Source organism: Oryctolagus cuniculus, chromosome 1 (assembly GCF_051225735.1).
Source record: "Oryctolagus cuniculus isolate XC-2025 breed Fujian yellow rabbit chromosome 1, ASM5122573v1, whole genome shotgun sequence".
In the NCBI taxonomy this organism is placed as follows: Eukaryota; Metazoa; Chordata; class Mammalia; order Lagomorpha; family Leporidae; genus Oryctolagus; species Oryctolagus cuniculus.
This window is the reverse complement of record NC_142867.1, coordinates 16,551,618-16,573,673: the sequence shown is the minus strand read 5'-3', so window position 1 is coordinate 16,573,673 and position 22,056 is coordinate 16,551,618. Positions and strand designations below refer to the sequence as shown.

Here is a 22,056-nt window from a genome sequence, read left to right as displayed (position 1 = left end):
GGGAGTGAAACAACAGATGGAAGACTTCAATTTCTCTCTCTCTCTTACTCTCTCTGTCTCTCTCTGTCTCTCTCTGCCTCTCCTTCTCTCTCCGCGTAACTCTGATTTTCAAATATATAAAATAAATCTTAAAAAAAAAAAAACAAAAGAACTGGTGCAGGAATAAGTTAAATCAAACCAAATGAGGCAATAAGCCACTCATAGAGCTTGAAGCATTGTACAAATTGTCCATGTTTTCCTAAACCTGTCTGAACACACACACACATAATCTCACAAATCAAATTGTAAAAACTAAGAAAAGCTTAGTTATGACAACCACATTTGTTTGACTCTTGATTCCAGCTAACTGGAAAAATATGGTTTTGGAACAACTGGGAGAGTTTATACATGGATTAAGTATAGAATGATGTTAAGCTATATTATTATTGTTGTTATGCATAATTTTGGTTTGACTGCTTACCCAAATTTTCATGAATGCTTGTACTTTTTTATGAATCATTGACTTAATTTTCTTAATAAGTGAACTGATACAGAATTAGAGGAACTTTAAATATGGTTATGTTTGAGATGACACAGATTTATAGGATTAGAAGTTAGTGACTCACTGTTTTTACAAATGCCCTCCTCTATCAGAACATGAGTTCTCCAGGTAGTCTTGTTTTCTGGGCTGCACAGAGGAATACTTGGAGAGAAAACATAGTTGGATCATGGAGAAATTAGTGACTCAATGGTGAGAGTATTATGCTGTTTCCTTGAGTATTCAGGAGAACTGAAATGTTTAGCGTAACATGGATAAACATGATTTTATCATCCCAGTTTATTCCTGAAAACCTGAAATTCTTTATTTATAATTTATTATGATAATATAATGCAAAAACACTCTATTGTACTCATTTTGTATTTCATTAATGACCAAATTCAAAGATAATTTTAGAGAAAAAAGACATAATCAAACAGATTCCCTTCTTTTTCAGCCATAGCTAAAATCATCGTGAAGTATCCATGGTGTATTTTACAAAGGATTCAGAAAGCACAGGACATTACCAGCTACTGCACAACTGTTGAGATACATTTAAAAGTGACCGTCCGTCTGACAATAGCTTGCACTTAGTCTTCCCTTTGCACAAATCTCAACACTGTTTCCTCATTTACTTTTGTAACTCACCTCCTTGTTGCCTTGCTTAATCTTCCTCCTTAAAATGACATCTCCAGTTATATTTTTAAGCACTTATCATTATTGGGGGATAATACTAATAATAATACTTCTATCATTTGCAATCTAATTTCCCATATTTTTGGCAGTTTTGGCTCTTTTTCCACTTATGAAAGGGGTCATATTTATCATTAAATAAATATTTATAGTACCCTTTGTGTTAGTTTGTGACCCAGGATCTTGGGACATATCAGTGAACAAAAAATAAAGAATTGCTGCTTTCCAAGAAGGTTTATTCTGACAGAGGAAACAAACATTTGATATATGCAATAAATAAGAATTTTGTTTCTCTTTTTTATTTGTTTGCAGATCAGAGTTACAGAGAAAGGGGGAGACACACAGAGAGAAATAGATATTCCAATGCTGGTTTATTCTCCACATGGCTACAACAGTCAAGACTAGGACTAAAATCAGGGGACAGGAACGTCTTCCAGGTTTTCCACCTGAGTGGTAGAGGCCTAAACACTTGAGCCATCTTACTATGCTTTTTACAGGCCATTTGTAGGGAGCTGGATCAAAAGTGAAGTAGCCAAGACACAAACCCACACCCGTATGGGTTGATGGCATTGCGAGTAACAGCATTACCAGCTATACCACAACACCAGCCCCATAATCAGTTTAAAATAGAGCCTAACCGGGGCTGCTGTTGTGCAGTAGCAGGTGGGGCTGCTGCCTGCAGTGCCAGCATCCCATGTGGGCATCAGTTAAAGTCCTGGCTGCCCCACTTCTGATCCAGCTCTCCGCTATGGCTTGGGAAAGCAGTAGAAGATGGCCCAAGTCCTTGGGGCCCTGCACCTGTGTGAAGGACCCAGAGGAATCTCCTGGCTCCTGGCTTCAGATCAGAGCACCTCTATCCGTTTTGAGGCCAACTGGGGAGTGAGCCAGCAGTGGAAGACCTCTCCCTTTCTCTCTGCCTCTCCTTCTCTCTCTGTGTAACTCTGACTTTTGAATAAAGAAATGAATATTTTTTAAAATAGGGCTTAACTATTGTAAGCACTTCAGATATTAAAATTTGATTTTAGGGTAATCCTTCCAGAATAATGGTGGTTCATGGAATATTTTACTGAAAAGAAGCATTTGAACAGAAACTTAAGGGAAATACTTCCAGGCCAAGGAAACACTGAAAGAGAAGACCATGAGGAGACTGCGAAGGAAGAGTAATAGATAGGACAGAGATTTACTGGGAACTATGTCATGTATGTTTACCTTTGTAAATATTTCTGCTTTAGCTTTCAATGATTTATAAAGAACTGGATGATTAATATCCACTCTCCTCCAACATGACAAGTGCATTGTAGTGTCTAATCATAGTCACTCAATCAATGTTTGATGATAATTATTCTGATAATTACATATATCTTTGTATTTATGGAAGGGTATGGGAGTAAGCAGATGACTGGGGAAGGTGACTTTAAAATACAATATTTAACATGAAATACCCCTCATGGTGCTATAATTTTTCAACTAGTTTTCCAGTATAAAAGAATTACATCAGATAAAGATGATTAATTTTAATTGTTTGTTTTGTGACCTCAAGAGAACTGGGTGAGGGTCTCTTGGGTTCATGTCTCCAAGGTTGTAACAATACATATAAGAATGCATCTATCAACCCCAGGTAGGAAAGGTCCCACATTTACCATCAGCAGGTTTGTAATAAGATTCTAAATTCAGATTTTTATTCATTTCAATCTTGAAAACAACTTAGGAGGAAGGAAATTTACCCTTTATATCCTGACTGTTCTTGGGAAATATTAGTGAAGGCACAAAAACAGAAATTGAGCTTTCTGCAAAGTTTTGTGTTAGAGGGCGTAGTTGGTAGATCCTCAATAGCCCCGTGAAAAACAGATGGCTGGGGCCAGGGAAGAGAAGAGTTTTGTAAATTTGAGAAACGTGTATTGTCTTCTTTCTGTAAATCTTTGGAAGAGTAATCAAAGTAAAGTGGACAAGTATTTAACTGAAATAAAATAAACAAAGACTGAATGTACTAACAAATGAATAAATAAAAGCAGCCACCTTTGAGATTGCAAAACAAGAAAGACATATGGACCCTGACAGCAAAATAACAACCAAATCTGGGAACAAAAACCTAGGGGGACATATCATTAATTTTATTTCTTGAACTCAAAGAGTTAGAAACTTTTACCAGATATTTGATATACAGCCTTTGGGATATAAAAGTTGTTACATTAAATTTAACGTTGGTTTAAGTAACATTTAAAGTGCCTAAGATAGTTGAAAAAAAAAAAAAACGAAGAAAAATGTGATAATTAGAATGTATTGCTTTTTAAAAATTTGTATCAATTTACATGAACAGATTTCATGTACTTCATAGTTATGATTCTAAGAAGATAATCATACATACTTCTCTGAGCTTATCTTTAGTACTCAGATTCAAAAGAATAGAAACATAAAGGGATATGAGTGATTAGATCTTGCATGTGATATCTTTATTGATGGACTATCTTAAATCTACAGTTTCTGTTATATGCCTGGAGATAACATTAACAGAAGTAATAGAGAACGAAATTCCTGGTATGACTGGATCTGAGAGGTTCTGGGCACCAATAGAAAACAAAATGATTTTTTTCAGATAACTCTTTTATCATTAAGTATCTCCATAGCTCATGTTTTTAATCTTTCAGTTAATAATAGTGATGGAATAAATATTCCAGATATCTTGAAGGGACAGATGGAAAAGTGACAGAGACAGAGTGGTTAGGGAGAAAAAGGTTTTAATACTGAACCTTTACTGTCATTAGTTATTCCTGGTTGAGAAAATCTCCCGAACTCCTGTTCTTATGTGTTTGACACTCAGGGTGATTTCGGGTCATGAAGACTCTCATTGGTCTATTTCCTTGAGGTTAGAGTCTCTTGACTGTCCATTAACTGAAAGTCTGATTAGTAATACAGGAAGTATGGTAGTATCTCCTCCTGGAACAGGGAGCTGATTTTGATCTAGAGAGCCTGAAGCCTGACTATGGAGTCTGAGCAGATGTGTAGCTTGGGATTCATCTGCATATCGATGAGAAAGTTCAGGTTTTTTGGCTTCTGGTATGTCACTTCTAGAGTAAGGGAGTAAGCAACATTCTTTTTAGATCTGTTCTAATTTTATTATTTTTCCAATAAAGAGCAAAGGTTGAAATTCCCAGAACTAAGGAAGATAACTGCTGTAAAACACAAGTGAAGCTTACTTTGTATCAGATTTACTGCCTGAGACAGACAGGCAAAGATTAAGTTGCTATATGGAATTAATAAAGGCACAAACATTAGTGTTACAATCTTTCATTTATAAAGTAATTCTGTGAATATTTGAAGTAAAATTAAGTTGTACTGATTTTTTTTTTTGAAAGGCAGAGTTAGACAGTGAGAGAGAGAGACAGAGAGAAAGGTCTTCCTTTTCCATTGTTTCACCACCCAAATGGCCACCACGGCCAGCGCGCTGCGCTGATCCGAAGCCAGGAGCCAGATGCTTCCTCATGGTCTCCCATGCGGGGGCAGGGCCCAAGCACTTGGGCCATCCTCCACTGCCTTCCCGGGCCACAGCAGAGAGCTGGACTGGAAGAGGAGCAACTGGACAGAATCCGGTGCCCCGACGGGGATTAGAACCCAGAGTGCCAGCACCGCAGGCGGAGGATTAGCCTAGTGAGCCGCAACGCCGGCTGAAATTACTGATTCTATTGCTGATTAAAGTGTTGTGATCATATATCATGTTATGTTAGGCTTATGGTTCATGAATGACAACTTTAAATATTACATGAAGATTTGATTTAAAATTGCAATAAGTGATTTTATGTCAATTTCCAACATTTGTACAAAATTATAATTGAGAGCTTAAAATTTAATTCAATAATTGTTTTCTCCCAAGAGAAAATTTTACAATGATTATGACATTTTAAACGTGCCTCTTGTATGAAAAATACTAAGAGACAACTAGATTTCCTATTTCTTCACTCACTTTAATGTTTTTGTTTTCAGGACTAACTTCCAGAGCCACAATCAGAAACCATGTTAGTGCCAGTTAGAAATAAAAGTGGGGCCGCATTTATTCTCCTAGGCTTTTCAGAGTACCCAGAGCTGCAAGTCCCACTCTTCTTGGTTTTTATGACCATTTACAGTGTCACTGTTGTTGGGAATCTTGGGATGATGATGGTCATCAAAATTAACCCCAAGCTACACACTCCCATGTACTTTTTTCTCAGCCATCTCTCATTTGTGGATTTCTGCTATTCCTCAACTGTTGCACCCAAGATGTTGCTCAACCTGGTTGTCAATGACAGAAACATTTCATTTTGGGGGTGTATCCTGCAATTCTTTTTCTTCTGTACCTTTGTGGTAACAGAATCCTTTTTATTAGCAGTGATGGCTTATGACCGCTTTGTGGCCATTCGCAACCCTCTGCTCTACACAGTGGCCATGTCCCAGAAGCTCTGTGCCATGCTGGTTGTGGGGTCGTATGCATGGGGAATAGCATGCTCTCTGATACTTACATGCTCTGCTTTAAAATTAACTTTTCATGGTTTTAACATTATCAATCACTTCTTCTGTGAGTTCTCCTCTCTCCTCTCCTTGTCTTGCTCTGACACTTCCACCAACCAATTGCTACTGTTCATTTTCGCCACCTTCAATGAAATCAGCACACTCCTCATCATTCTCATGTCTTATGTGTTCATCGTTGTGACCATCCTCAAGATGCGTTCAGCCAGTGGACGCCGCAAAGCCTTCTCCACCTGTGCCTCCCACCTGACCGCCATCACCATCTTCCATGGCACCATCCTCTTCCTCTACTGTGTGCCCAACTCCAAGAACTCCAGACACACAGTCAAAGTGGCCTCAGTCTTTTACACAGTGGTGATCCCCATGTTGAATCCTCTGATCTACAGTCTGAGAAATAAGGATGTCAAAGACACCGTCAGTAAGATAATGGACATGAAAGTCTTTTCTTGTTGAGTATATTATTGTAGTGGATGTTATCCCTGACATCCACTATGATTACCCATATAAATATCTATAAAAATAATGTGTTTGGAAATGTTGATTTTAAAGATGTTTTTAAATCTAATAGAGTGAATGTTGAGCCACAGAATGGAAATGAACTTGGCTTCAAAAGGCTAAACTTAGTTTTGTCTCTCAGCAATCTTTCTCATGCTTAATATTTCATTTGTAAAATTGGGATAGCATGTTTTGGCTCAGAAACTGTGAAGATTTTTTTTTGAAAAATCACATACATATTATGTGAGAAACCTCATACAACTCAATTCCCCTTCCTTGTATGATATCAGAAATGGAGTACGTTCTCAATAAACATATGAATCTCTGTTATAAAAGTCCAAGTAGCAGTTAAGACATAATACTTACCTTCAAGAATGTGAAATCCAGTGTTGGTGGGATGGTAATTGTGTATTGTGTAAAGCAGAAAAATATAGAGGTTTAGAGAGAAGAGAAAATAAATTCATTTAGAGGTGTCAGAGTGATGTCTTCATGTAAAAGATAATCTTTGAATTTGGCCTTGGAAAAAAGAATGTGTAGAGTTTTAGGAATCACTTTATAGTGAAGATGGACTTCTGGGAGAAAATAATGAGTAAAATTAAGGATGTAAAAATGTAATATTAACTCAAAGGTACAAGAAATATTTTATTAACTTATTGGGGTACAATGTGTGTGTGTGTGTGTGTGTGTGTATTATATGTGTATACAGGATACATGCCGTAAAGAGAAATATGAATAAGTTATGATCTATACCTTGAGCATGTCTTTGAAGGATCTTCAGTGTGCTGAATCTATAACAGACACAACCAAAGGTGTAGAAAATCTTATACTCAAAACCAAGTATGTTAGAAGCCTACTCACCCTGTTTTCATGCTATTTTCTGCCTATGAAGATGTCAAAAATAACAGTATTTTTTTTTTGACAGGCAGAGTAGATAGTAAGAGAGAGAGACGGAGAGAAAGGTCTTCCTTTTTGCTGTTGGTTCACCCTCCAATGAACGCTGATCCAAAGGCAGGAGCCAGATGCTTCTCCTGGTCTCCCATGGGGTGCAGGGCCCAAGCACTTAGGCCATCTTCCACTGCTTTCCTGGGCCACGGCAGAGAGCTGGCCTGGAAGGGGGGCAACCAGGACAGAATCTGGCGCCCCGACCGGGACTAGAACCCGGTGTGCCAGCGCTGCAAGGTGGAGGATTAGCCTAGTGAGCCGCAGCGCTGGCCAACAAATAACAGTATTTTAACACTGTTTTTTTTTTTTTTTTTCTGGCCACAGACATAATATTTGAATCAGTATCTGAAATTGCACTCACTTTAAAAAAATTTTTTTGGACTGTTTAAGTAGTGAAAACTTATTATCTACATAAATTTATTCAAAATAAGAAGAAAATGAGACCTAGTTAACATGATGGATCCAACATTCAAGATCTCCCTTATCTTAATAATATATTTTTACTAGAACAACTTGAACATCTTCTCCATTCAAATCAAACAAAATAAATATCCTGTAAAAAATAATTTCTCATGTGTATTAATAGGCAGAATTTCATAGGGACTCAAAAAGTTATTTGAAATGTTCATAATTTGAGCTTATAATAATTATTTAAATATTTCATATACATTATTAATTGAAGAGTAAATAAATAGTAGTGCTGCACATACAAGATAAAGGTAAGAAAGAGTGTTTTACATGGTGAAGTAATGTTTTCTTGTTGTATTGACTTCTTTCCCTCCAACTAGTTAACTTAATCTTTCACACACATCTGACACTCATGCATTTTCTTGTTTTGTTTAAAATTAGGAAATGATTTATGTTAGTTTAAAATTGAATCAACAATTGGTAGTTCTTTATATAAAATTTTCACTTACTTCTACTTTGCTTAGATTAAGGATAGTCACATTCAGAGGTGGAAATAACACAAACTCATTAACTTTTATCTGAGCAACCCAAGGGTCATACATTTAAGTAATCTGATACAAGTTGTAAAACCAACTGTTGGCAGATTTAAGACCATCTTTTAAGACCCCAGCCACATGAGCAATCACATATTTCACTAAGTAGTGACATACAGTCTTGTATTCTTTTGTTACAATTCCTTATGCTTCAGATTCTATGTCCTAATCTGATGACTTCTATGTAGTATAGAACTTATATTCACATTTTATACCACTTGCTTCCTAATTTGAAAGGTAAATAACCAAGAATTTAGATTTTTAGGTTGACTTTTACAACATTTTTTCCAGAAGTTTAAATAACAAAAGATGCAATTTTCATGCATACAAATTAATTTTCATTTAAAATACATAAATAAGAATATTTTTAAAGATTTATTTTATTTATTTGAAAGACAGAATTACAGAGAGAGATAGAGCCAGAGAGAAAGAGGTCTTCCGTCTGCTGGTTTACTCCTCAAATAGTCGCAAGGGCTGGAGATGAGTTGATCCAAAACCAGGATCCAGGAGCTTCAGATTTACAGAGAGAGAGAAGGAGAGGCAGAAAGAGAGAGGGAGAGAGGTCTTACAACTGCAGGTTCACTCTCCAATAGGCCACAATGGTCGGAGCTGTGCCAACCTGAAGGCAGGAGCCAAGAGCTTTCTCCAGATCTCCCACGTGGGTGCAGGGGCCAAGGACTTGGGCCATCTTCTACTGCATTTCCAGACCATAGTTGAGAGCTGGATTGGAAGTGGAACAGCTGGGACTTGAACTGGTAACCATATGGGATGCCTACAGGCCAGGGCTTTAACTTGCTTTGCCATAAAACCAGCCGATAAGAACTTTTAAATAGTAGTATTTTCATTTTTCCTGCTCTTGAATTAATTTCTGTTCCAATTCCCAAACAACGTTATAGCTTTATTAATTAGGTTTATACATTTTATTTCTTGAGATCATATTGAACACTTATTTATTGTAGGGTTATTCTTACAATAATAAAGTAAACTGAAAGTAGATTTTAGTAAAAATTAAGAGTGAGAATGGGAGAGGGAGGAGGAAGCAGGGCTGGAGCATGAGAAGGAGGGAGGGTAGGGTGGGAAGTATTACTATGTTCCTAAATCTGTATGTATAAAATACATGAAACCTGTATGACTTAGCTGATATTTAAAAATATAGTGACCATACATTAAGTGGTTGTTGCTTTTAATCAACAGGTTCTGTAGTGGCTTGCTATTCCATAACTGAGAGTCACTTCCCAAATTCTGGAAAACTATCACGGCTGCCACGCTGCGCTGATCCAAAGCAAGGAGCCAGGTGCTTCCTCCTGGTCTCCCATGTGGGTGCAGGGCCCAAGGACCTGGGCCATCCTCCACTGCACTCCCGGGCCACAGCAGAGAGCACTGGAAGAGGAGCAACCCGGACAGAACCGGCGACCCAACCAGGACTAGAACCTGGAGTGCCAGCACCGCAGGTGGAGGATTAGCCTAGTGAGCCATAGCGCTGGCCAGGTTGTTGCTTTTAACCAATAGCTTTTGTAGTAGCTTGCTATTCAATGATTGAGAGTCACTTTCTCAAATTCTGGAAAAACTATCACAATGATTTTCCTAAATGTTATCATACTCTAACAAGAGATATTTTTTAATCTTCAACTTTAAAGTTCTTTTTTGGCTGCCTCACAATTAAAAAGTACCATAAATCTAAGTTGGTTTTTCCCTAATTTTTATAAGTAGATTACTTTTACTGTGTTAAATGGCTTAAATACATTTATCAAAAATTTGAAATAGTTACATTGCTTAATTTATGGATAATGGTCATGAAATAGATTTGAATCAAAATTTTTTAAAGATTTATTTATTTATTTTGTAAGAGTTACAAAGAAGGAGGGGCAGAGATAGAGAGAAAGAAGTCTTCCATCTGCTGGTCACTCTCCTAATGGCTGCAATGACCAGGGCTGGGACAGACTGAGCCAGGAGTCAAGAGATTCAGTTGGATCTCCCACATGAATGCAAGGGCCCAAACACTTGGGCCATCTTCTGTTGCTTTCCCAGGAGCATTAGCAGGGAGCTGAATGGAGGTGTAGCACCTTGAACTGGAACTGGCTCCGCTATGGGATGTCAGCACTGCAGGTGGTGGCTTAACCCACTGTGCCACAGTGCTGCCCCTCTAATCAATTTTTAGAATTTAAATCAGCTTTTAAGACATCTTCCAAGATAAGCAGAACGCGGACATCACTGATATGATGTTCTTCCTGCATGCATGTTGGCTGTGTGGCCATGAGTTCTCTCTTTTGAGAGGAATGCATATCTGAGAACAGTTCGAGGCTGTACATAGAACAACAACAATAAGTATTAATAGATATTTTCATCAAAGTGCAATATAGCTCATTTTAAAACATTCTCCATTGGCTAAAGTCATTGTTTTCCATGTAAAGAAATTTACACACACCAGAGAGAAACAAGAAGTCAGACTACAGGCTTGAAGTATTTTGATCAGGGAGAACTCAAGCCTCAAGGGGAACAACTTTCCTGTAACACTTGGTTTTAGGTTTTAGGTTTTGTTTTTCTAATCAGGGTTATTTGCATAGTAAGGAGGGAGAAACCCCTTGTTGTTGAATATTGAGAGAGAAGGGGTTGTGAAATGATCAATATTCAACAGCAAGGGGTTTCTCCTACCTCACTGTGCAGATAACCCTGATTAGAAAAACAAAAGTGAATGCCTGAAACCTAAAACCAAGAAGCCTGAGGCCAGCAACCTCTGGGTCTTCCACATGCTGGAGCCAAACACTAGGACCATCTCCAGTTGCTTTCCCAGGCACATCAACAGGGAGCTGGATGGGAAGTGGAGAACCCTGGATTCAAATCAGTACCCTTGTGGGATGCTGGCATTACAGCTGGCAGCTTAACTCTCTATGCCACCAAGGTGGTTGCATGTATGGCTTTTTTGTACCAAGGAATTTGTGTGTGACTGGGTGGTTTACGCATGTGTGAGCTTTGGTCACCACATTTATGATGAATGGACCATGCTGATCCACATATTTTATAAAGATGCAATGTATTAATAACTGCACTTAGAATAATAACTTGTACTTGGTTAGCACTGTGCAAATGTAAGCAGCTTTTATTACTTTTAGTAAATGGGGTTCATCATCCTCACTTCTTTCTGATATTTCTGGGATAGCTTTAGCCCTCATGCCCTCCACAAAGAATCTGTAACAGAGTGTATAGTAAGTCCTGTTTTTCTGTTTCCTATGGCGATGTGAGTACTGGCTCACAGAAGCGAGGCTGGAATGCAGCATGCAATACTCTGCGGTGCATCATGGACTCCAGATGGAACCACGCACAATGATAATAAGGGTCTCAAGCTGGAGAGTTTTCACCCTGTGCTTGTATTCCATCGTGATCAATAATTGACTCCCAAGACAGTGTGGTTTCCTTGATATCCCACAGAGATAAGTGGTTACTCTGGGAGCTTGTTGAGCAAACCCCCCAAGAATACACACAGGAACATAAAGCCTTAAACATCTTCCATCACAGCATCTCAGAAATAGTAGAAACCGCTGTTTCCCGTAGGGTGGTTGTCCCACACTTTGTGTTTTTTTTTTTTTTTTTTTTTTGACAGGCAGAGTGGACTGTGTGTGAGAGAGAGAGAGAGAGAGGTCTTCCTTTGCCGTTGGTTCATTCTCCAATGGCCGCCGTGGCCAGCGCACCGCGCTGATCCAATGGCAGAAGCCAGGTACTTATCCTGGTCTCCCATGGGGTGCAGGGCCCAAGGACTTGGGCCATCCTCCACTGCACTTCCCTGGCCACAGCAGAGAGCTGGCCTGGAAGAGCAGCAATTAGGAATAGACTTGAACGATATTTTTTGGAAACAGGAATGCTGTTCTTAAGTTTATCATGGGGACATTTATTCTATGTAGAAGGAGGAATTGTGTTAGTGGGGAGACTTGTTTTTAAATCTCTGTTTTCTTTCCTAATTAAAGAATATTTTGAGAATACCATGACTTGAATAGAAATTGCAACAATTTAATCTGCAGAACCAAATGGTAGCAATAGCTATTTGTATGAGAGGGAAATCAGTGTGAACAAATTGGAATGAAGGATCATTTTCTGTCTCCTTCCCCTTTCCCCTTATCTCTTCCATGAAACATGGTAACCACTGCATGAAGATCTTACTGAGAGTCACCAGGATGACTTGGGTGGTCGTAAAAGGGTGGCAGAACCGTCTCTGAAGGAACAGGGATATGTGAACTCCCTCTGAAAACACAGAGCTAAGGCGTTAATCTGCTTTGTGCAGAGGACTTTGAAATGTCTCTTTATGGTAAGTTTCTGAACTATGGTGCTAATGGCATTTTAGTCCACGTAATGTTTTGTTGTGTGTGTTGAAGCTCGTCATGCAGCCTGCCATGTGCATTTAGAGCATTTGGTAGCATCCAGATGAGATGTCAGTCACACTTTTTCTTTGTTATGACAATAGAAATGTCCTGTTGCCTTTGGGATCACACTTATTCCTTGGAAGAAAGGAGTGTTCTGTGCAGAATCCACAGACTGAAAACAAGAGAGTTTTCAGAACTGCATACCATTTATAAACCGTCAAAAGATAAATAGCTTACTTTTCCTGGCCATTTGGAAAGAGAACATATTGTAATTATAGCTATTATTTTTTTTCAAAGTATGATGTGTTAACGTATATATCATGCAATGATAAAATATGTATCATCGATCACCTTTGAAGGTTATCCGTGGGGAAAATAGCTTGTTCTGTTAGTCTCTAGTCCAGATTATTTTTCCTCCAGACATGCTTGACTGGTGCCCCTAGACTCATGGATGTGTCTATGAAGGGCCAGAGACAGAGAGTGAATGAGAGTTTCTCATTCTCCTCTTGTACTTGCTATGTGTCCAGGTCTTGAATATGTGTGTCTTTGATTTTGAAAAAAATAAATAAAAAAAGTCTCATTCTCTTTTCCTACTCTACTCCATGATACTTTTATTCTGTGAGAATTCAGGTAAATTTATAGATTACATTTTAGAAAATAATGGGAATGCTTTGATGATTAAATTATATACAATGCTTTTTGTTGTGCATATAATGTACCTGTACAATATGGCCTACTTTTTCTAGATTTTCTACCACGATCATTTTTTCTGCCATTAAACATAAAAATTATTATTTTAATAGATGCTTAGTTCCTAGCATGTATTTCTGTATATTTAAATGCAGAGCTCATTTTTGAGTGTTAAAGTCACAAATAATGTTTCAATGCTGCAGTGGACATTTTTAAATAATTTCTTAAGAATTTCTTAATCAATTATTTAAAAGGATTAATAGCCATAAACTGATTCACCTAATAAACACCCATGGTTATGTGAAGTTTGTGTGTAGGAATATACAAACCATGAGTGATCTGAAAATAAGTCATACTAAAGAGTATAATTTACAAAATATTTATGTCAATTTGATGGAATAAAATTGTTATTATTGAGTATAAAATTTATTTTCTTCGACTAAAATATTTCAATAAAATATAAACATTGTGGGTTAATAATCCCAATTTTATATATATATATATATATATATATTTTGACAGGCAGAGTGGACAGTGAGAGAGAGAGACAGAGAGAAAGGTCTTCCTTTTGCTGTTGGTTCAGCCTCCAATGGCTGCCGCGGCTGGTGCGCTGCGGCCAGCACACTGCGCTGATCCAAAGGCAGGAGCCAGGTGCTTCTCCTGGTCTCCCATGTGGGTGCAGGGCCCAAGCACTTGGGCCATCCTCCCCTGCCTTCCCGGGCCACAGCAGAGAGCTGGCCTGGAAGAGGGGCAACAGGGAAAGAATCCGGTGTCCCGATCGGGACTAGAACCCGGTGTGCCGGCGCCGCTAGGTGGAGGATTAGCCTATTGAGCCACGGCGCCTGCCCAATTATATTTTTATCACTTTAGGGGAAAATTCATGGTAAGGTAATAGATGTGTTAAAATTATTTTCCTTTTTAAAAATATTTATTTATTTATCTGAAAGTCAGAGTTACAGAGAAAGAGAGGGAGAGACAGAGAGAGAGAAAGATATTCTACCAGATGGTTCACTTCCCAATTGGTGACAGTGCCAGAGCTGGGGTGATCTGCTGCCAGGAGACAGGAGTTTCTTCTGAGTCTCCCAGATGGATGGCAGAGGCCCAAGGACTTGGATCATTTTCTGGTGCTTTCCCGGGCAAATTAGCAGGGACTTTAATTGGAAGTGGAGTGGCTAGGACAGAAACCAGAGCCCATAAATCATCCTGGCACAAGTAGAAGCTTAACCCGGTATGCCACAGCACCAACCCTAAAATTATTTTTTAGGTACTAAATACTTGGAGTATTGCTTAAAGAGTCTGCCAGGGAAAAAAGATTTGAATTTTACACAGGAAGAAGGCTAATCAAATTATTCTTTGATCTCTCTAATATGGAATAATGTTAGGCTTTAAATTTTAAATAAATTAATTGAATAATTATATATTTTTACTTTCTTTGCCAAAGACTAGTTGGTTTTAGATGTATGGATTGATTTCTGGCAATTTTATTGTATCCCATTGGTATACATGTCTATTTCTATGCCAGTACCAGACTGTTTTGATTATAACTGTCCTATAGTATGTCTTGAAATCTGATATTGTGATGGCTCTGGCTTTGCTTGTGTTGTTTAAGATTGCTTTAGCTATTCAGGATCTCCTGTAACTCCATATGAATTTTCACATTTTTTTTTTCCAGATATGAGAGAACCATCATTGGTATTTTGATTGGGATCTTGTTGAATCTGTAAAGTACTTTCAGTAGTATGAACAGTTTGATGATATCAATACTCCCAGTCCACCAACATGGAAGATTTTTTACATTTTTTGTGTTGTTTTATATTTCTCCTTTCTTTCTTTCATCCTTCCTTCCTTCCTTTCTTCTTTATTTATCTTTAATTTTTTGTAATTTTCATGGTAGAGATCTTTCACGTAGTTGGTTAAGTTTATTCCAAGGTATTTAAATTTTTGTAGCTATTGTGAATGGGACTGATCTTACAAATTCTTTGTTAGTCATGTCATTGTCTATGTATACAAACGTTGTTGATTTTTGTGTGTTATTTTTATATTTTGCAACTTTACTAAGCTCTTGTATGTTCCAAAAGTCTCTTAGTTGAGCCTTCTGGTATGTGTGTATATATATATATATATATATATATATATATATATATATATATGAAATAGTTGGAAGCATTTCCACTAAGTTCTGGAACCAGACAAGGATGCCTACTTTGACCACTGTATATATATACAGAATCATATCATCTGCAAATAGGGATAATTTGACTTCCACCATTGAAACTTCTATCTCTTTCATTTTTTTTTCTTGCCTAATGGTTCTGGCTAAAACTTCAAGGAATATATTGAATACCAGTGTTGAAAGTGGGCATCCTTGTCTGGTTCCAGAACTTAGTGGAGATGCTTCCAACTAGTTCCCATTCAATATGATGCTGGCTGCCAATCCCTGGAGAAAGAATAGTCTGTTCAACAAATGGTGCTGGGAAAACTGGATCTCCACATAGAGAAGTATGACATAAGACCCCTACCTTATATTTTATACAAAAATCAACTCAAAATGGATCAATGATCTACATCAATGATCTGATATCACTAAGTTACTAGAAAGGAATGTTGGGGTAAACTCTGCAAGATATTGGCATAGGCAAATACTGCTTATAAAAGACCCCAGAAGCATAGGATATCGAAGCAACAATAGACAAATTAGGTTACATCAAGCTAATAAGCTGCTGGACAGTAAAGAAAGCACTCAACAGAGTTAATTAATAAGTATTTGAAAAAACGGGAGAAAATATTTGCAATCTATGCAACTGATAAAGGATTAATACCCAGAATCTGTTAATGAACAACTAAATACATTATCCCTCTTAGTAGTTTTTTTTTATCTGTTCTACTTAATATGACTGGTTTAGATCTGTAATTGATGCACAGTTATTCTTAAGTGTTGAAAATTAACTGAAATGTGATCCCTGTTGAACATGGTGGTGGGAATGGGAGAGGGAAGAGATGTATAATTTGGGACATGCTCAGGCTGACTTGCCCCAAGTGGTGGAGTTGGAAGCCTACCAGGGGATTCCAATTCAATCCCATCGAGGTGGCATGTATCAATGCCATCTCACTGTTCCAGGTGATCAGTTTCAGTTCACAGTTGGTCATGGTGAAGGGACTGGGAGTCAAAGGGAGCACATAGACAAGTCTAGTACCTGCTAACGCTAACTGATGGAGTAAATAAAGGGGAGAGTGATCCAACATGGGAAGTGAGATACACAGCAGACCCATAGAATGGCAGATGTCCTAAATAGCACTCTGGCCTCAGAATCAGCCCTAAAGGCATTCGGAGCTGGCTGAAAAGCTCATGAGAGTATTTCAGGCATGGAAAGCCAAGACACTCTGGCAAAAGATCTCTGCGAGTGAGATCCCAGTGGAAAGAACAGGTCATCAAAGAAGGAGGTACCTTTCTCTGAAGGGAGGAGAGAACCTCCACTTTGACTATGACCTTGTCTAAACAAGATAAGAGTCAGAGAACTCAGAGGGCTTCCATAGCCTTGGAAACTCATGACTGGAGCATAGGGAGATCACTGATGCCATAGACAGGAGTGTCAATTGGTAAAGTCAACAACAGGAGTCACTGTGCACTTACTCCTCATGTAGGATCTCTATCCTTAATGTGCTGTACATTGAGATTTAATGCTATAACGAGTACTCAAACAATATATTTCACTTTGTGTTTCTATGGGGGTGCAAACTGTTGAAATCCTTACTTAATGCATACTAAACTGATCCTCTGTAAAAAAAAAAAAAAAAAAATTATCAATTCCCAACTTGACTCTCACTGGGATTAAACATGACAATAGGTCTGCTCTGATTTCATCATCATTTAAAAAATCATCTATTATTTTTCACTTTATGTTTCTGTGTGGGAGCAAACTGTTGAAATCCTTACTTAATGCATACTAAGCTGATCTTCTGTATATTAAGATAATCGAAAATGAATCTTGATGTGAATGGAAGGGGAGAGGGAGTGGGAAAGGGGAGGGTTGTGGGTGGGAGGGACGGTATGGGGGGAAGCCATTGTAATCCATAAGTCGTACTTTGGAAATTTATATGCATTAAATAAAAGTTTAAAAAAAAAATACCCAGAATCTCTAGAGCTCAAGAAACTCAACAATCATAAAATTAAAAAAAAAAAAACTAGTTAAGAAATGGGCAAGACTTGAAAAGGCATTTTTCAAAGAAGAAATTCAAATAGTCAACACACACACACATAGATACAGAGCACAGGATCATTTGTCATCAGGGAAATGCAAGTAAAAACCAAAATGTGGTTCCACCTCATACACGTTTGAATGGACCTCACACAGAAATCAAAAAACAATACCTGTTGGTGAGGATGTGAGAAAAACGCTCCCAAATCTACTGTTGGTGGAAATGCTGGCTAGTACAGCCATTGTGGAAGACAATATGGAGTTTCCTCAGAAAGCTGAAAACAGATCTATCATATGACCCAACCATCACACTCTTAGGAATTACCCAAATGAAATGAAATCAGCATATGGAAGAGTTATCTGTACCTCCATGTTTAGTGAAGATCAATGCACAATAGCTAAGATATGGAATAAACCCAGATGCCCATCAAGTGCTGACTAAATTAATAAAATATACATATACAGTATGGAATATTATACAGCTGTAAAAAAGAAGGAAATACTGTCTTCCTCAACAAAGTGTATACAGCTGTAAATCATTATTCTTACTGAAATAATTCAGTCCCAAAAAACAAACCTCATATGTTTTGTCTGATCTCTGGTAACCAATAGGGTACCAGAATATAATGTATAGTTATTTCCTTTGCAGTGCTGCATAAAATTATTCCTGTGCTTAAACTGTTGAGAGGAAATGGCTTATACCCAAATTGAACTTAATCAATATCTTATAGCTGCACAGGGTATATTTAGATGTCACATTATCATTGGATATGTTTCACTGAAAGAAATCGTGAAAAACTATTTGACCAAAAAAAGTATATGAGTGAAATGATCATTTATTCACTCAATTATTGTTTGCAGTTGTTGTGTATATTCCCACTAACCTTGGGTTCTTTTGCTTTTTACTTGTTACATTTCCTATTCAGTGAAGTATTACACCTTTTTTGCTGTAATGCATCTTTAAAATGTTGTCTTAAAAACTAAAAAACGAAAAGAAGTTAGAAGGAAGGAGGGAGGAGAGTAGTTAGGAGAGGAATATCATTGTATTATTACTTGTATCTACAAACCATAGTGGACCTGCTAAATTAAAGTTAAAAAATTAAAAAGGAAACATTTGCTTAAGTTATAAATTGTGCTAAAGTTCTAAAGTTAAAAAGGATGCTTATCAGTTTTGCTAAAAATACAATCTTGTCAGACATTATTTTAAAACAGTACATATTTTTAAACATTAATGATTTTTCATGATCTCTGAATGAAACTCTGGGCTTTTTGGAAAATGAATGTAAAAGGTAAGTTTATCAAAAAAAATGACCCAAAATTTTGAGATAAAAGCATTGTTTTTTCATCATAGGCTTTTTCATGAAACTTTGCCACTCTTGTTCAATGTCTGCGTTTTGCCTATTTTTGTATTAAAAATAGCCTGTCTATATGCTAATAAAATTAACTAATTTACTTCTCCTTTTGTCTTATTTTAGGAGAAAGTCTAAACTAAATTTTAGATCATAAAATGGAGGATAAACTTTAGATTTCTATTGCAACTAACATACGAAGTGGGAACATGGTTGAGGAAAACTGCACTGCTGTGACAGAGTTCATTCTCTTGGGATTATCAGATGCTCCTGAGTTGAGAGTCTTTCTCTTCCTGGTGTTTCTTCTCATCTATGGAGTCACGGTTTTGGCCAACCTGGCCATGACTGCACTGATCCAAGCCAGCTCTCAGCTTCACACTCCCATGTACTTTTTTCTCAGCCATTTATCCTTCGTGGATTTCTGTTACTCCTCAACCGTTGTGCCGAAGATGCTGACAGATATCTTAAACAAGGACAAAACCATCTCCTTCTTGGGATGCATGGTGCAATTATATTTGTTTTCCACATGTATAATCACTGAGGTCTTCCTGCTGGCAGTGATGGCCTATGACCGCTTTGTGGCCATCTGTAGCCCCCTGCTGTACATGGTCATCATGTGTCAGAAGCTCTGTGTGGAGCTGGTTTCTGGCTGCTACCTCTGTGCATCAGTGTGTTCTCTGATCCATTTGTGCTTAGTTTTTAAGATCCCATCCTATAGGTCAAATGTGATTAATCACTTCTTCTGCGATCTACCCCCTCTCTTAAGTCTTGCTTGTGATGATGTCACTATGAATGAGATGCTTTTGTTCATTGTGGCCACATTCAATGAGTCTATTACTATTGTGGTCATCCTCACCTCCTATTTGTTCATTCTCATCACCATCCTGAGGATGCGCTCTGCAGAAGGAAGGCGCAAAGCCTTTTCCACCTGTGCCTCGCACCTCACAGCTATTGTTGTTTTCCATGGAACAATCCTCTCCATTTATTGCCAGCCCAGTTCAGGCAACAGTGAGGATATTGGCAAAGTGTCTGCTGTGTTCTACACAGTAGTGATTCCCATGCTGAACCCCTTGATCTACAGCCTGAGGAATAAGGATGTGAAAGAAGCTCTTAGGAAACTGGGGGGCTCCAGAATACGTCTTTAGGGAATGCTTTTTTTCTTTTCTTTATATATGTATTTATTTATTTATTTGATGTGAACAGTAATAAGCTCTAATTAAAGGGTGAATATTTTTATTCACTCTTCTTTTTGGATTTTTAATATGTAAGTGTAGATTTGAACACATTCCCAACTTTGAAGCCCATTTCGTTGCTTTTCTTCAACACATTGATACAAATGATAGTGCTATTCAAGCACACACATTTAGTTTCCTCTACAACACTCATGAGTCTCATGAAACACTCCAAAAGTAACACTTTATTTCAATATCTACTATAGAAACTATGATTCTCTTCAAAATAGAATTGCTGTTGTGTTGTAATCCAGATCACAGCGCAATCCAACAGTGTATGCCTAGAATGAGGATTTCATACACAAATGCAGTTTCTTACTTGTTTGTCTTTTTTGTTCCTTTATGTTTACTTATTTTATTTTCTCTGTATCAGATTTTGTAGTTGTTTTTGCAGTTTCCAGTGTTCTTTTAAATTTGGATCCTACATTGTTTGATAAATGGAGAATATTAATAATAGTGATACACACACAGGAGCTTTGAATAAATCCTAGAATATAACTATTTCCCACTTCATTCTGTCTCTCCTCTTCTGTCCTCATAGCTAATTCAGAACAGTTGTTGAAAACCAGCATTTCTGACTCATCTTCATTCTAACTCTATATTGTCATGGGTGAAGTGCTTACTGAAACTTGTAAGAGGATTTGTAGCATCTCTTCATCTTCCTTACATATGTTTTCTTGAAATGACCTCTCGTCCCCATTTTTCCATGTAAATAAACTGCATCCCTTCATTCAGTCCTCATTCACATGTACTACTAATGCTTTATTTGTAGTTCTGCTATTATTTATATCAGTTCATAAGTTTCATGCACTTTTGAAATGAAGCTTCTCTCCTTTGATGTATATAGTGTTGGAAAACTAACACATTTCAGTCTATGAAAACAAGAATGATGCTTTGATCTTGATTTTTAATTGGGTGAATATTACCTACTTCAACTCCAGTCATCCTCTATTTTAACAATGGTTAATATTGCTAACCTCATGGACTTTTTTTCAGATTAAATTTTCAAAATGTTTACGTACTCAGTGACACTGAGAAGATACTCTGTGTACAAATAAAGCCATGAGTGAAGAATTATTTAGTCATTTTTCTGGTTTACCATAAATGGAACATAACAAGTTCTCATTATTTTTCTTTTTTATTAAATGGGTGAATATGTAAGTACTGGTGAATTAATGATATGGAATTAATAAATGAGTTTAGAGCACTATAGGAGCTATTAAGAATTTGAATTGGCTCTGCATTGTCTGACAATATCATAAGATTTCTATCAATGGGGTCCACTTAAGAAAAAAAATGCCCAGAAGGATTTAATATAAGAAATGTTAGGTATTAGAGGACTGAAGGAATGTAGAGATTTATTAATTGAAGGACTGTTAACAGCAAGATGTAGCATGGCGTTTGATGTTGGTGATCAGTAGGAAAGAATCAGTCAGTCAGAACCTCAGAGTTAAGAAGACCCACTCCATTCAGCTGTCTTTAAACTGCTGGAGAAGACACACAGCTCTCAGTGTTTCTGTGCCTCTGAAACTAGGTCAGGATTTAACACTTTTCAGGTATTAGTGATATGCCTTCATAAATGCCAAAGGGGACCATGCCAGTGCTACTCCTACTTCTGAAGAAAACATCATAAGTAATTGAAAGATGGCATTAAATATTTTGTACCTGGATTCACAACAATGGAAAATTAAAAGTATAGCTATTCCCATGTTTTCCTTTATTTCCTTCTTTTTTTAACTTTTATTTAGTAGATATAAATTTCCAAAGTACAGTTTATGGATTACAATGGCTTTTCCCCCCCATAACTTTCCTCCCACCTGCAACCCTCCCATCTCCCGCTCCCTCTGCCATTCCATTCACATCAATATTCATTTTCAATTATCTTTATATACAGAAGATCGATTTAGAATATATTAAGTAAAGATTTAATCAGTTTGCCCCCACACAGAACACAAAGTGCAAAATACTGTTGGAGCACTAGTCATATCATTAATTCACATTGAACTACACATTAAGGACAGAGATCCTACATGAGGAGTAGGTGCACAGTGACTCCTGTTTTTGACTTAACAAATTGACACTCTTGTTTAAG

The 22,056-nt window shown here is 37.4% G+C and overlaps 2 protein-coding genes across 2 annotated transcripts; both read left to right on the top strand.

The window, feature by feature from the left end:
* The first annotated feature begins 5,218 nt into the window (after positions 1–5,218).
* LOC100339542 (olfactory receptor 5D18) lies at positions 5,219–6,160 on the top strand. The gene has a single exon (XM_017349636.3). It carries the CDS (start codon positions 5,219–5,221, stop codon positions 6,158–6,160), a length of 942 nt encoding a protein of 313 aa, XP_017205125.3.
* Positions 6,161–18,941: 12,781 nt separating this feature from the next.
* Positions 18,942–19,877, top strand: LOC138845906 (olfactory receptor 5L1-like). Its single transcript, XM_070059827.2, has one exon. It carries the CDS (start codon positions 18,942–18,944, stop codon positions 19,875–19,877), a length of 936 nt encoding a protein of 311 aa, XP_069915928.2.
* Positions 19,878–22,056: the final 2,179 nt, after the last annotated feature.